This window comes from Pseudorca crassidens, chromosome 21, assembly GCF_039906515.1.
Source record: "Pseudorca crassidens isolate mPseCra1 chromosome 21, mPseCra1.hap1, whole genome shotgun sequence".
Lineage (NCBI taxonomy): Eukaryota > Metazoa > Chordata > Mammalia > Artiodactyla > Delphinidae > Pseudorca > Pseudorca crassidens.
Window position 1 is genome coordinate 20,312,912 of NC_090316.1, and position 14,334 is coordinate 20,327,245.

The following is a 14,334-nucleotide window of genomic DNA, read 5'->3' on the forward strand; positions in this document are numbered from 1 at the left end:
GAATTCACTGCTGCAGAACAGAATAAAGAAAAAAGAACGAAAAGAAATGAAGACAGCCTAAGAGACCTCTGGGGCAAAATTAAACGCAACAACATTTGCATTATAGGAGTCCCAGAAGGAGAAGAGACAGAGAAAGGACCTGAGAAAATATTGGAAGAGATTATAGTCAAAAACTTCCCTAATGTGGAAAAGGAAATAGCCACCCAAGTCCAGGAAGCACAGAGAGTCCCATACAGGATAAACCCAAGGAGAAACGTGCCGAGACACATGGTAATCAACTTGGCAAAAATTGAAGACAAAGAAAAATTGTTGAATGCAGCAAGGGAAAATGACAAATAACATACAAGGGAACTCCCATAAGGTTAACAGCTGATTTCTCAGCAGAAACTCTACAAGCCAGAAGGGAGTGGCATGATATACTTAAAGTGATGAAAGGGAAGAACCTACAACCAAGATTACTCTACCCAGCAAGGATCTCATTCAGATTCGATGGAGAAATCAAAAGCTTTATAGAAAAGCAAAAGTGAAGAGAATTCAGTACCACCAAACCAGCTCTACAACAAATGCTAAAGGAACTTCTTTAAGTGGGAAACACAAGAGAAGAAAAGGACCTACAAAAACAAACCCAAAACAATTCAGAAAATGGTCATAGGAATATGCATATTGATAGTTACCTTAAACGTGAATGGATTAAATGCTCCAACCAAAAGACACAGGCTTGCAGAATGGATACAAAAACAAGACCCATATATATGCTGTCTACAAGAGACCCACTTCAGATATAGGGACACATACAGACTGAAAGTGAGGGGAAAAAGATATTCCATGCAAATAGAAATCAAAAGAAATCTGGAGTAGCAATACTCATATCAGATAAAATAGACTTGAAAATTATGTTACAAGAGACAAGGAAGGACACTACATAATGATAAGAAGATATAACAATTATGTGTGCACCCAGCATAGGAGCACCTCAATACATAAGGCAACTGCTAACAGCTATAAAAGAGGACATCGACAGTAACACAATAATAGTGGGGGACTTTAACTCCTCACTTACACCAATGGACAGATCATCCAAAATGAAAATAAATAAGGAAACAGAGCTTTAAGTAACACAATAGACCAGATAGATTTAATTGATATATATAGGACATTCCACCCAAAAATAGCAGATTACACTTTATTCTCAAGTGAGCATGGAACATTCTCCAGGATAGATCACATCTTGAGTCACAAATCAAGCCTCAGTAAATTTAAGAAAATTGAAATCATATCAAGCATATTTTCTGACCACAACACTATGAGATTAGAAATGAATTACAGGGAAAATAATGTAATAAACACAAACACATGGAGGCTAAACAATACGTTACTAAATAACCAAGAGATCACTGAAGAAATCTAAGAGGAAATCAAAAAATACCTAGAGACAAATGACAATGAAAACACGACGATCCAAAACGTATGGGATGCAGCAAAAGCAGTTCTAAGAGGGAAGTTTATAGCTATACAAGCCTACCTCAAGAAACAAGAAAAATCTCAAACAATCTAACCTTACACCTAAAGGAACTAGAGAAACAAGAAGAAACAAAACCCAAAGTTATCAGAAGGAGAGCAATCATAAAGATCAGAGCAGAAATAAATGAAATACAAACAAAGAAAACAGTAGCAAAGATCAATAAAACTAAAAGCTGGTTCTTAGAGAAGATAAAAAAATTGATAAACCATTAGCCACTCATCAAGAAAAAGAGGGAGAGGACTCAAATCAATAAAATTAGAAATGAAAAAGAAGTTACAACAGACACCGCAGAAATACAAAGCATCCTAAGAGACTACTACAAGCAACTCTATGCCAATAAAATGGACAACCTGGAAGAAATGGACAAATTCTTAGAAAGGTATAACCTTCCAAGACTGAACCAGGAAGAAATAGAAAATATGAACAGACCAACACAAGTAATAAAATTGAAACTGTGATTAGAAATCTTCCAACAAACAAACGTCCAGGACCAGATGGCTTCACAGGTGAATTCTATCAAACATTTAGAGAATAGCTAACACCCATCCTTCTTAAACTCTTCCAAAAAATTGCAGAGGAAGGGACACTCCCAAACTCATTCTATGAGGCCACCATCACCCTGATACCAAAACAGACAAAGATACTACAAAAAAAGAAAATTACAGACCAATATCACTGATGAATATAGATGCAAAAATCCTCAACAGAATTCTAGGAAAAAGAGTCCAACAACACATTAAAAGGATCATACCATGATAAAGTGGGATTTATCCCAGGAATACAAGGATTCTTCAATATGCACAACTCAATTAATGGGATACACCATATTAACAAATTGAAGAAGAAAAACCATATGATCATCTTAATAGATGCAGAAAAAGCTTTTGACAAAATTTAACACCCATTTATGATAAGAACTCTCTAGAAAGTGGGCATAGAGGGAACCTACTTCAACATGATAAAGGCCATATATGACAAACCCACAGCAAACATCATTCCCAATGGTGAAAAACTGAAAGCATTTCCTCTAAGATCAGGAACAAGACAAGGATGTCCACTCTCACCACTGTTATTCAACATAGTTTTGGAAGTCCTAGCAATGGCAATCAGAGATGAAAAAGAAATAAAAGGAATACAAATTGGAAGAGAAGAAGTAAAACTGTTACTGTTTGCATATGACATGACATATACATAGAGAATCCTAAAGATGTCACCAGAAAACTACTAGAGCTAATCAATGCATTTGGTAAAGTTGCAGGATACAAAATTAATGCACTGAAATCTCTTGCATTCCTATACACCAATGATGAAAAATATGAAAGAGAAATTAAGGAAACAGTCCCATTTACCATTGCAACAAAAAGAATAAAATACCTAGGATTAAACCTACCTAGGGAGACAAAAGACCTGTATGCAGAAAACTATAAGAACTGGTGAAAGAAATTAAAGATGGTACCAACAGATGGGGAGATATACCATGTTCTTGGATTCGAAGAATCAATATTGTGAAAATGACTATACTACCCAAAGCAATCTACAGATTCAATGCAATCCCTATCAAATTGCAAATTACAGAAATAGAACAAAAAAATCTTAAAATTTGTATGGAGACACAAAAGACCTCGGATAGCCAAAGGAGTCTTCAGGGAAAAAAAGCAGAGCTGGAGGAATCAGACTCCCTGACTTCAGACTATACTACAAAGGTACAGTAATCAAGACAATATGGTACTGGCACAAGAACAGAAACATAGATCAATGGAACAAGACAGAAAGCCCAGAGATAAACCCACGCACCTATGGTCAACTAATCTATGACAAAGGAGGCAAGGATATACAATGGAGAAAGGACAGTCTCTTCAGTATGTGGTGCTGGAAAACTGGACAGCTACATATAAAAGAATGAATGTAGAACACTCCCTAACACCATACACAAAAATAAACTCAAAATGGATTACAGACCTACATGTAAGACCGGGCACTATAAAACTCTTAGAGAAAAACATAGGAAGAACACTCTTTGACATAAATCACAGCAAGATCTTTTTTGATCCACCTCCTAGAGTAATGGAAATAAAAACAAAAATAAACAAATTGGACCTAATGAAACTTAAAAGCTTTTGCAGAGGAAAGGAAATTGTAAACAAGATGAATAGACAGCCCTCAGAATGGGAGAAAATATTTGCAAACGAATCAACGGACAAAGGATTAATCTCCAAAATATATAAACAGCTCATGCAGCTCAATATGAAAAAAACAAACAACCCAATCCAAATATGGGCAGAAGACCTAAATAGACATTTCTCCAAAGAAGACATACAGATGTCCAGGAAGCACATGAGAAGCTGTTCAGCATCACTAATTATTAGAGAAATGTAAATCAAAACTACAATGAGGTATCACCTCACATCAGTTAGAATGGACATCATCAGAAAATTTACAAACAACAAATGCTGGAGAGGGTGTGGAGAAAAGGGAACCCTCTTGCACTGTTGGTGGGAATGTAAATTGATACAGCCACTATGGAGAACAGTATGGAGTTTCCTTAAAAAACTAAAAATAGAATTACCATATGATCCAGCAATCCCACTACTGGGCATATATCCAGAGAAAACCATAATTCAAAAAGACACATGCACTCCAGTGTTCATTGCAGCACTATTTACAATAGCCAGGTCATGGAAGCAACCTAAATGCCCATCGACAGATGAATGGATAAAGAAGATGTGTTACATGTATAAAATGGAATATTACTCAGCCATAAAAAGGAACAAAATTGGGTCATTTGATGAGACGTGGGTGGATCTAGAGACTGTCATATATAGTGAAGTAAGTCAGAAAAAGAAAAACAAATATCATGTATTAACGCATATATGTGGAACCTAGAAAAATGGTACAGATGAACCAGTTTGCAGGGCAGAAATAGAGACACAGATGTAGAGAACAAACGTATGGACACTAGGGGGGAAAGCCGCGGGGGTGGGTGGTGGTAGTGGTGTGATGAATTGGGAGATTGGAATTGACATGTATACACTGATGTGTATAAAATTGATGACTTAGAAGAACCTGCTGTATAAAAAAGTAAATAAAATAAAATTTAAAAATTAAAAAAATGTAATATTTGTGAAAATCACACATGCTGTAGTTTCATTATTTGAAGTTTGATGATACTTTATTTTCACAATGAATTGTTCTTTATTAATGAAAGAAATGAAGTTCTTAGAAATTAAAATTTAAAATTCTAATTTTGAATAGTGGACTTCAGCAAATTTGCCTGCTGCTTGAACCCCTGTGTATCACTTATATTCTTGGCTAAGGTCCCCAGCCTGGGTCTTGTACTTGGTTCAGGATTTTGCCAAATAAATCGTATGCTACATCTTCTACACCTTTCCTGTGCTGGCTTCTTGCCCCTCCACTGCTGCCCTCTCTTGCAGTCAGTCCTCCACGTAGCAAAAAGTGTAATCTACCAAATTTGAATCTCTTTCAAATTATATTTATGTTTGTTTTTTCTCTAATGATAACCAAGCACCTTCCTCTATGTTGTAACTCCCAGTGTTCAGTTAAATGTGAAAACCTATATTCTTCTCTTTCTGGCCTTCCCTAATTCATATACTGATAAAATTCTCATCAGTTATACTGTCCTTTTTTTTTTTTTTCCTGTATGCGGGCCTCTCACTGTTGTGGCCTCTCCCGTTGCGGAGCACAGGCCCCGGATGCGCAGGCTCAGCGGCCATGGCTCACAGGCCCAGCCGTTCCGCGATACTCAGGATCCTCCCGGACCGGGGCACGAACCCGTGTCCTCTGCATCGGCAGGCGGACCCTCAACCACTGCGCCAGCAGGGAAGCCCTATACTGTCCATTTTTGTTGTTTTTGTTGTTATTCCTGTAGTCAGAAGCTAGAATTTGTGAATTTTACTGTCCTTTTTGGAAAGATATCATAGAAGCAAAAATTAATCTTTATTGTAGGAGAAAATTGGTAATGTATAACTGAAAGAAGGCAACAGAAGTAATATATACCTAGTATCAGTAATTACTTTAAAAAGTTAAGTACGTGGAACCCTGTTTTAAAATCTAAATATGAAAAAAAAGAAAAACTTGAATTACCCAATTTTTATATGTTGCAGTCACTTGGCAGGAGTGCCTGAGAATTGAGTGCTCCAAATTTCAAGACTTAAACCAGAAGTTATTAATACTTTTGCCTGAATCTGCACTTAAGAAGAGATTCATGTTACCGGAATTTTTACTCTATTAAAATAAAAAACAGTCAAAATTAAAAATAAATCCCATAAGGCTTCTTATTGCAATAGATATCTTAAACAATTACCAACATTGGTTATGAAGATGGTATGTTTGAACAACTTTGAAAAGATGGATACACCTAAGTTTTAATGTGGTACCTTTCTCACTAAAGCTTTAGGTTGTCTTTTATTATCTCAGTCTAGATTCCCAGCTTGGAATCAGAAGCCTCTCTTCTGGTTGTCCTTCACTGCCATCTGACCCACACTCAGTATCCCTTTGGCTATTTATTATCCCGTTCCCAATTATCTTTTCATCCATAAGCATTCATTCATTCACGCAATAAACATTTACCAAGCCCCTTAGATATGCCATGCACTATGTTAATCATATGTAGACAGGTAACTGCAACACAGTATGAATGGGGAGGAAAGAGTACAAGCGACAGAATAGTAGGATATATAATGGAAATAGCTAGGATTTATCCAAGGTACAGGGTTAACTCTCAGGGAAGGTGTATTGTCAAAGTCTAAGATACGTTAATACAAGGGATGTGATTAAGTAGGATTGATTTGGAGTAGCATCTCATATAGTAGAGAGGGTGTGGCAGCAGAAGTTTTCTTGCAGGTCGCTTTCCTAAGAGTCTGACTAAAAGAATCCCACTGACCATTTGATATGGAGCAAAGATTCATCTCCTTGGCAATAGCTGCAAAGGTATCAGGGCTCACCTCCAGAGAAACTGAAAAGCTGAACAGGAAACGGAAGTTGGTCTAAAATATTCCTGGAGCTGGCCATTGCTCAGAGACCAGTACAGTTACTGGAGCTCATTCCAGGCATAGAGTGAAGTTTGACTCATTCTTGTTTTTATCAACAGGCTATGACTAGACTTTGGTTAGGATTAGCTTAGTTGGTTTCATGAAGTTCTAGCAGTAGGCAACCACTGAATTTATTGATAACTAGTGGATCTCTATAGCAGAGAGAGTCTAGAATGAGGCATCAGGGAGACCTGGTAAATAGCAGCTTAATACCAAGCACTGGAGTGGGGAGCTTAGCACGTGCTGTAGTTCCAGGGGAGCTACTAAAGGATCGGGAGAAGGTCTCAGGCACAGGTAGGAAATTGCTAAATTCCTTCATTAATCTTAATAACTTTTTTCTTGGATTTTCTAGGTAGATAATCATAAGTTCTTTCAAAATAGTAACAGTTGTAACTTTTGCTATAAACTCCCTGGAGGCATTTTGATAATATGTATGAAATGATTTTGTTTGACCAATCAAGTTTACTCCTAGGAGTTTACCCCAAGGAACTATTTGTAGATATATTTAAATATTTTCAAGGCTGGTCGTTATAACATTGTTTTATAATAGTAAAGTACTATGAATTAACTAAATAGTCAACCAGTTAGAATTCATTAATTGTGTTAAGCTACAAACATTTACTATTAAATATTATATAGTTACTAAAAATGGTCTACTAGACTAGTGACATGGAAAAATGACACATGATATATTAACACATTATTGACTGGAGGATTTTGTAGCCATAATATGTCTCTGGTCAAAAATGTGTTAATAAGTAAAAAGGATCAGATTACTGAACAGCATAGTATAACCCCCATTTTTTGCCAAAAAAGAAAACAAAAACAGTTATGTCTATAAAATTTTAAATTCTATCTTCTAAATTATATATAGTAACTATGCATCGCTTTTGGAATCAGGAAAAAATCATTTTATTAAAAAAGTTGTTCAGAGAGAAAATAAATAATAGTGAGAAATTATTTATCTACAAGGAAAGATCTTTAAGTAAGACAAAAGGAGATCCCCTTCCCCCCATATACACACACTCTTGATTCTGCTCATCTTAACCTTAGGTAGAATTCAGAGTGAACATTGGTGGTAACTCTACTGTAGTGATGTAGACTTAGCAACTTCAGTTCGAATCTAAGCTCTACCACTAAGTGGTTTCCTTAGTGGTCACCATGAACAGCCTATCACACTTTCTCTTTCTTCTTTTAGAAAATTAATAGACTACAATGAAAAGAGTTCAGATTAAATAAATAAGCCTATATAGAGAGTACATAGTAGGCATTCAGCAAGTGTTGGCGTTCCTTCTGAAGAAACTACTAGGTCAGAAATTTAATGTTCTCTGAAACTGAAGAAATAAATCGCAGGTCCTTCAAAGTGCCAGTGTAAAGTCTTCAGAACCTTAATGATATTCATTGTGGGATCTTTTGAACATTAGTTCATTTTATTCATGTGGGTAATTATTTATAATATGATTAAGTTCTCCAGAAGACAATATTTTCACACTTTTTCATTTGTTCTGTTAATTCACTATCAACATAATTGAAAACATTTATCATCTAAAAGGAGGTGTTACTTCACACAGTCCAGACTTACTTGCTTTCTTTACTTTAGGTTGCTGTTGGCAGAACAGACATTGAAGACCTAGATCTCTATGCAACATCTCGGGAAAGGCGATTTCGTTTGTTTGCTTCTGTAGAATGTGAAGGGCAGTTATTCATGACTCCATATGATTTTATTTTGGCTGTTACAACAGATGAGCCCAAATGTAAGTATATTTCTTCAGTTATCTCAATAATTTTATAAGATTTTTCTCTTGTCTCTAGTTTGTAAAAATGTGGAGCAGTATAAGTTTTCAGAACAACTAAGCAAGCAATGCGGTGTTTCAAAAGATACTATGCTCTACAATGTTACCAGACTAATATTTCTTATCAACTCCTACTGGTATCTTTTCTGTTTTCAGAAATTTCTGTTGTTTCCTCTTTCTCAGTACATCCAACTAAACACTGCCTTACTCTTTATAATAGGTTCTTACTCTGCCAAGTCAGTTCGTATATCCAGTCTAAACAGAATAACTCAGAGGGCTGGCTCCAGTTAGACCTGGACAAAAATTCTTCCCATATCTCTTCTGAATATGTCATGGCTCCTGCAGTGTAAATATAAGTTAATCGTTTTTCACCTTTCCATGTGTTAGAGCAGTGGTTCTCAAATTTGGGGGCATTATGTACATTCTTGCAAAGTTACTTTAATGTCTGACTTAACAGAAGCCATCTGGATTCTCATATCTGCTTTTGTGTTCAATTTGTTGCAATGTATTGTTTTTCAGGAAGTATCTGAACAAAATCTGCCTCACAAATATAGAAGTAAGAAAAGGGAAGAGTATTTCAGTAGCCTTTTAGATAATTGTAGATATTCTTCTTTGGTACTGTATCAATACTTGGCTAATGGTAGTTTCTTAAAGTTTAGCTGCAATGTGGACTTTGAAACTTTTTTGTTATCTGTTTTGTTAAAATACATTGGCCTACATTGCACTTTGAATGGATCTTTTTCCCTTATATAATCTTGTAACATCAACTGGAAAATGTTGGTTTATTAAATTATGCAGATTTTCCAAATGTTGACATATCTCATTATACAATATTTTTTAAAAATCACATTCACTAATATTGTCATAATCTCATCAGAAAAGTTTTTACTTATTGGAAAGCTGTCAAATTCGTGGTGTATACAAGTTTTCCAATATTCTGATTTTTACTTGAAATCTCAAATGTTATCATTAACAACAAATACTGTCAGTTTTCTTTAAGCAAGAAGCAACTTTGTTCATTTGTACAAAAATGTCTGCCAGATACCCAGGTCTAAATAACCATAATTTGTCTGTCAGTTATTCTTTCAAGTAAAAATTGGGTTCCATGAAAAAAAGGAACTAGTTCAGTTCACAACTCAAAAAATAATCACAGAGTATTTTTTCTCAAGACAACCATAGTACTTTGGAAGGCAGCAGAAGTGCTTTTATGCATCCTTCCCATTTCATCTCACAGAATATTAAATGACATGTAGTCAAGGACAACTATCAAATGGCAGGCACTGCACTAGGCACTGGAGATACAGTGGTGAGGGGAACGAAAGGTAAATGTTCTCCACTCTCATGGTGCTTGCAGTCTGGTGGAGGAAGCCAACACTGATCAACAAAATTTACATATAAACAACAAATTATAACTCAGTGCCATGAAAGAATGTTTCTTGATTCTATGAGAGTGTATTTTTGAGAAGTGACCTAGTCAGGTAGCTCAGAGAAATCTTCCTTGCGGAAATAAATATCACCATGAAATATGAAATCATAAGAGCTAGCTAGGTAAATGGGAAATCGGGAGTGGAGAATTTCAGCAGAAGAAACAGCGTGTGCTGAGGTGCCATGACAAGAAGGAGTGTGATACATTTGAGGAGTGGAAAAAAGATCTGGGTGGCTATAAGTGCAAAGAGCAAGGAGGAATATGGTATGTGGAATATGGGTAGGGCCAAATCATTTAGAGTCTGTAAGCTGATATTAAACATTTTTGTTTTTATCCTAAAAGTAATGGAAAACTGTGGTAGTGGTTTAAGCTGCAGGAGAATTTGGTGTATTAAAAAACCAAATTCAGGGCTTCCCTGGTGGCGCAGTGGTTGAGAGTCCACCTGCCGATGCAGGGAACACAGGTTCGTGCCCCGGTCCGGGAAGATCCCACATGCCGCGGAGCGGCTGGGCCCGTGAGCCATGGCCGCTAAGCCTGCGCGTCTGGAGCCTGTGCTCCGCAACGGGAGAGGCCACAACAGTGAGAGGCCCGCGTACTGCAAAAAAAAACCCAAAAAACCAAATTCAACTAAGTAAATTTTCAAGATCTTATTGGCTTTATTCAACGATTAATGAATTGAGCAGCATCCAATCTAGCAAATATAAAGGGGCTCTGAGGAGCTGTACAAAATGAAAGGCCTTTTATAGGCAGAAGGAAGCAGGAACAAGTAAGTTATATTAGGCCAGAAAAAGCAGGTTGGTTATTGTGAGGTCACTTGCCTTCAGGAGATGGTAGGGGTCTGTCAGACAGATGACCTAACTGCTGCTGATCAGGTGATTCCTGATGACTGGTTTAAGATTCCATGTGGGAGATAACTGACACTGTAATTAAGTCTCAGTTGGGTGACATGGGGCTTAGCATAGGCAACTCCATTTTGGGCCTGTTGTCTTGTTTTTAACAGTTGCCTGCCATGATTATATTGTGTTTTGAAAGATCTCAGGGTGGAGACAGATTACAGAGGCCCAGAGTGGCCATGAGCAGACCAGAGAGGAGACTCTTGTCCAAGCATCAGAAGCTTCTAACAGTGGTGGCAATGGTAATGATGGAGTAGTGAGTACTAAGGATTTCTGGTTGGCTTAACTGGATGGATGGCAGTAGGGACTGGCGTTAAAGGGAAAAATCACAACTTCAGTTTTGGACATGATGTAGTTAAATGCCTCAGATTTGTAAAAGAGGAGATATCAAGGAGGCAGTAGGATCTAGCTCTTGATCATTGATTTCAATTCACTGAAAATCATCGTACCACATAATTAGTTGTTTGATAATCTGCTTGAAACTGTCAAATGAATGCCTTAAGTTAGGTTAAAACAATTATAGCCATCTCTTCTTCAGAGATAGAGTTATGGCAAAACCAAACTTAAAATAAATCCTCAAGGACTAATGGAAGCATGGTTACTGTAGTTGATAATATGGTACAGCATTGTATAATTAAAACTTGCTAAGAGAACAGATCTTAAACATTCTCAACAACAAAAAAGGTAACTGAGGTGAAAGAAAAATGTATAAAAGTTCAAAAAATTCAATCTTCGGTAATTTGACAAATAGGCTACTTCACACATTAGCTTTTAATGAATTAATTTTTGATGCTTTGGATTATTTCCATTGGAGATCGGGGGGAAGGCTGGGAAGAGGTATGTGTTTGGGATTCGTCTGTACATGATTGGTAATTAATGCAGTGTGTATGGATGAGATTGCCTAGGGAGGTGGCATAGTATGAGAATAAAGGTGACAGTAGCGATACAAAAGGCTAGAGGTTGAGTAGGGCTCTTTTTTTGGAGAATTTGAAGTCTGTGGTAAGAATTGTATCTCTCTATGCTTTTTTGGTTCCCGTTCCCTCCCCCCCTCCCTCCCACTTCCTTCAAGAAATATTTATTGAGTACTTACCATGTGCCAGATAAACATATTCTGCCTTGGAATTGGTTGTTTCTGTATTTTTTGTCCTCCTATAATATTGTACGTTTCCTGAGTGTAGGGACTTTGTACATAGAAAAGACTCTTATACATAAGTAGGTATATACGTGTTCCATACATTTTGTTTAATTGTTTTTGTACAGTGTGGATTTTTATATTTATTTTTGGTATAGATTTGATAAAGCTATTAATATATCTCTTACAATAGCAAATGGTACTTTTGCATCAAATTCTGTAACTGTTGTCAAACATATTTGAGAAGTTATCCTTTAAGTAATGCTTACTGGTTTAAAATTTCATAATTTGAAATTTTTTAATTCATTATTTTCTTTATTTTTATCTTCATAATGTATTCACTGGAAGCCTACTGTTGGATTTTTGCTTTTTGGAAATAATTTTAGCTGTGATTCTTTTGATAGATATTCCAAAACTATCACTTGCAGGGGAAAAACTGGTTTCCAGTATAAACACAGGATATTTAACAACCACAAATTAATATCAGTTAATTTCTAACCAGCACTTTTAAGACATAATTAAGAATGGTAACTAAAGATCAAGATAGTTGTAAAAACTTTTTTAAAACTGTAGGGTTTTAAAAAGAAATATTTACCTCAAAAAAGAAAATATGCTTCATAGACTGAATATTAAATCATATACATATCAAAATAGCATATTGAAATTTGACTTGTGTTTAGACCTTGGCATTCATTTATGAGCTTTGAGAACCTGAGTAAGTTATTTAATCTTTTGTTTCTTCATTTATAAAAGTAAAAATAGCAGCCTTATGAGGTTTTTTAAGGATTGAATGATATCAGTTATGTTTAGTGTAATACCTGACATGCAGTAAGCACTAATAAACATTGCTAGCTGTCATTGTCATCATAATCATTATCACTTGAATTCATAACCATTATTTTTAAAAATCTTTAATATAATTTTATGGCAACATCAACAGGAAAATGGTATGCTATGTAAACATTTGCTTAATAATTGTAGTTCAAATAAATGTCAATTGAGATATATATCTGATTGTTGATTGTAACTTTGTGTTTGAAATCAAGAAAATTTCTTGTTTTACCCACTTAAATAGAACCTAAGAGGTAAACTGTTCATCTAGAACTAAAATAAGTAATTATTTTCATATAGCTTCAAGTATTATTTAATTTTAATTTAATTTTAAGTTAAAAAATTTCAGACATACTAAAAATATTAAAAATATAATGAAAACATCAACCTATAGCTTAAGAAATAAAATATATCCAAAAGAATGAAGTCCCTCTTCACCTTATATTTATATATGCAGTAACTTCATGTGAAATAAGGAATTTAGAAAATCAGAAAATCCTTTGAAGAACAATCTTAATGGCTCTTTAGTTTTATTAAAAAAAAAAAACCAATAATACTGACCATGGTGACATATCCGGCAGAATGAATATGTCTTTTGTGAATAATTTACCCTGGAAATCTCATAAACCCTACAAAACTCAAGAGTGTCTAACTTCCTCTTTTGATAAATAGCTTCTGAACATTGCATAAGAGCATGTGCATGTACTTTTGTACCATTTATTTTTCTTCTTTTCTTACTGCTATATTTCAAAAGCAACAGAATAATAAATATTATTTACATTGTTGTGTTCATTGTGTAAAGGAGGATGTCTATGAAATGAATGTGTAAAGTATTATAATTAAGGTTAAATGCTGAATTCTACTGTATAGACCTGTGATTTTAATCTTGATTTTAAACTTGATTACATGTTTGCATATAAACTGTCTTGGGTAAAGGAAGGATGTTGTTGCTACATAGAGAAGAAAACTATCTTCATAAAAATCAGTTTGCCAAATTTTAGAACATAGTTTTTCCCTTTTGATCTTAAAATGACTTATTACATCGCTTAAAAAAGAGAAAGTTAAGCAAAACATGCCTATCTTATAATCTTGAATTTGATATATTGTTTACGTTAGCTATGGTTAACTATACAGAAATGGCCACATTGCCATGTAGAAAAATTATTGGTTGTCATTATTGTAATGTAGCTGAAATAGTTGATATTTACTAGTTCCTAATGCAGCTGTGTTATAGGACTTAATCACATACAAACCTGGAGATAATTCTTGGACAAGCATTAGATATTCACAGTGTTCAAATCTGAGCAAGGAAACAGCAATGTTGACTATGTATTTATTTTAATATTATGAGATTTATAGTGTTTGAGATCTTCAGGGATGTGAGGAGAAATCAGAAAAAGAAAGTGATCTCAGGTATTTTATTCAACTATGACATTCTTAGGGGAGAAGGATGGAAAACAGGCCAAGAGTCTCTCTATCACATTACCTGTTCTCTCCTTGATCTTTTTTTCTCTTTGCCCCTATCCTTCCCCTTCACTCTAGAGAGACCTGACCTTTGAAGTATAATCAGAGATACTAACACAGCAGAGATCATGAGTGACACCTTAAAATTATAATTTCTCTATGTTAATATTTTATATTCTAACATCAGTGTTTAATGAATATCATTGTTTGTGTTTTAAGCCCATA

At 35.2% G+C, this 14,334-nt stretch overlaps 1 protein-coding gene across 4 annotated transcripts in view; it reads left to right on the forward strand.

Moving 5' to 3' along the window:
- MICU3 (mitochondrial calcium uptake family member 3) overlaps nucleotides 1-14,334 on the forward strand; it is an 87,848-nt gene that overhangs the window by 21,644 nt on the left and 51,870 nt on the right. For all 4 annotated transcript variants that reach the window (XR_010939594.1, XM_067721950.1, XM_067721949.1 and 1 more), the window contains exon 2: nucleotides 8,171-8,324. Coding sequence is in view for 3 of the 4 variants with exons in the window: in XM_067721950.1 (XP_067578051.1) it covers nucleotides 8,171-8,324 (154 nt within the window). In the remaining variant the exon portion in view is untranslated. The remainder of the gene's footprint in view (nucleotides 1-8,170; nucleotides 8,325-14,334) is intronic.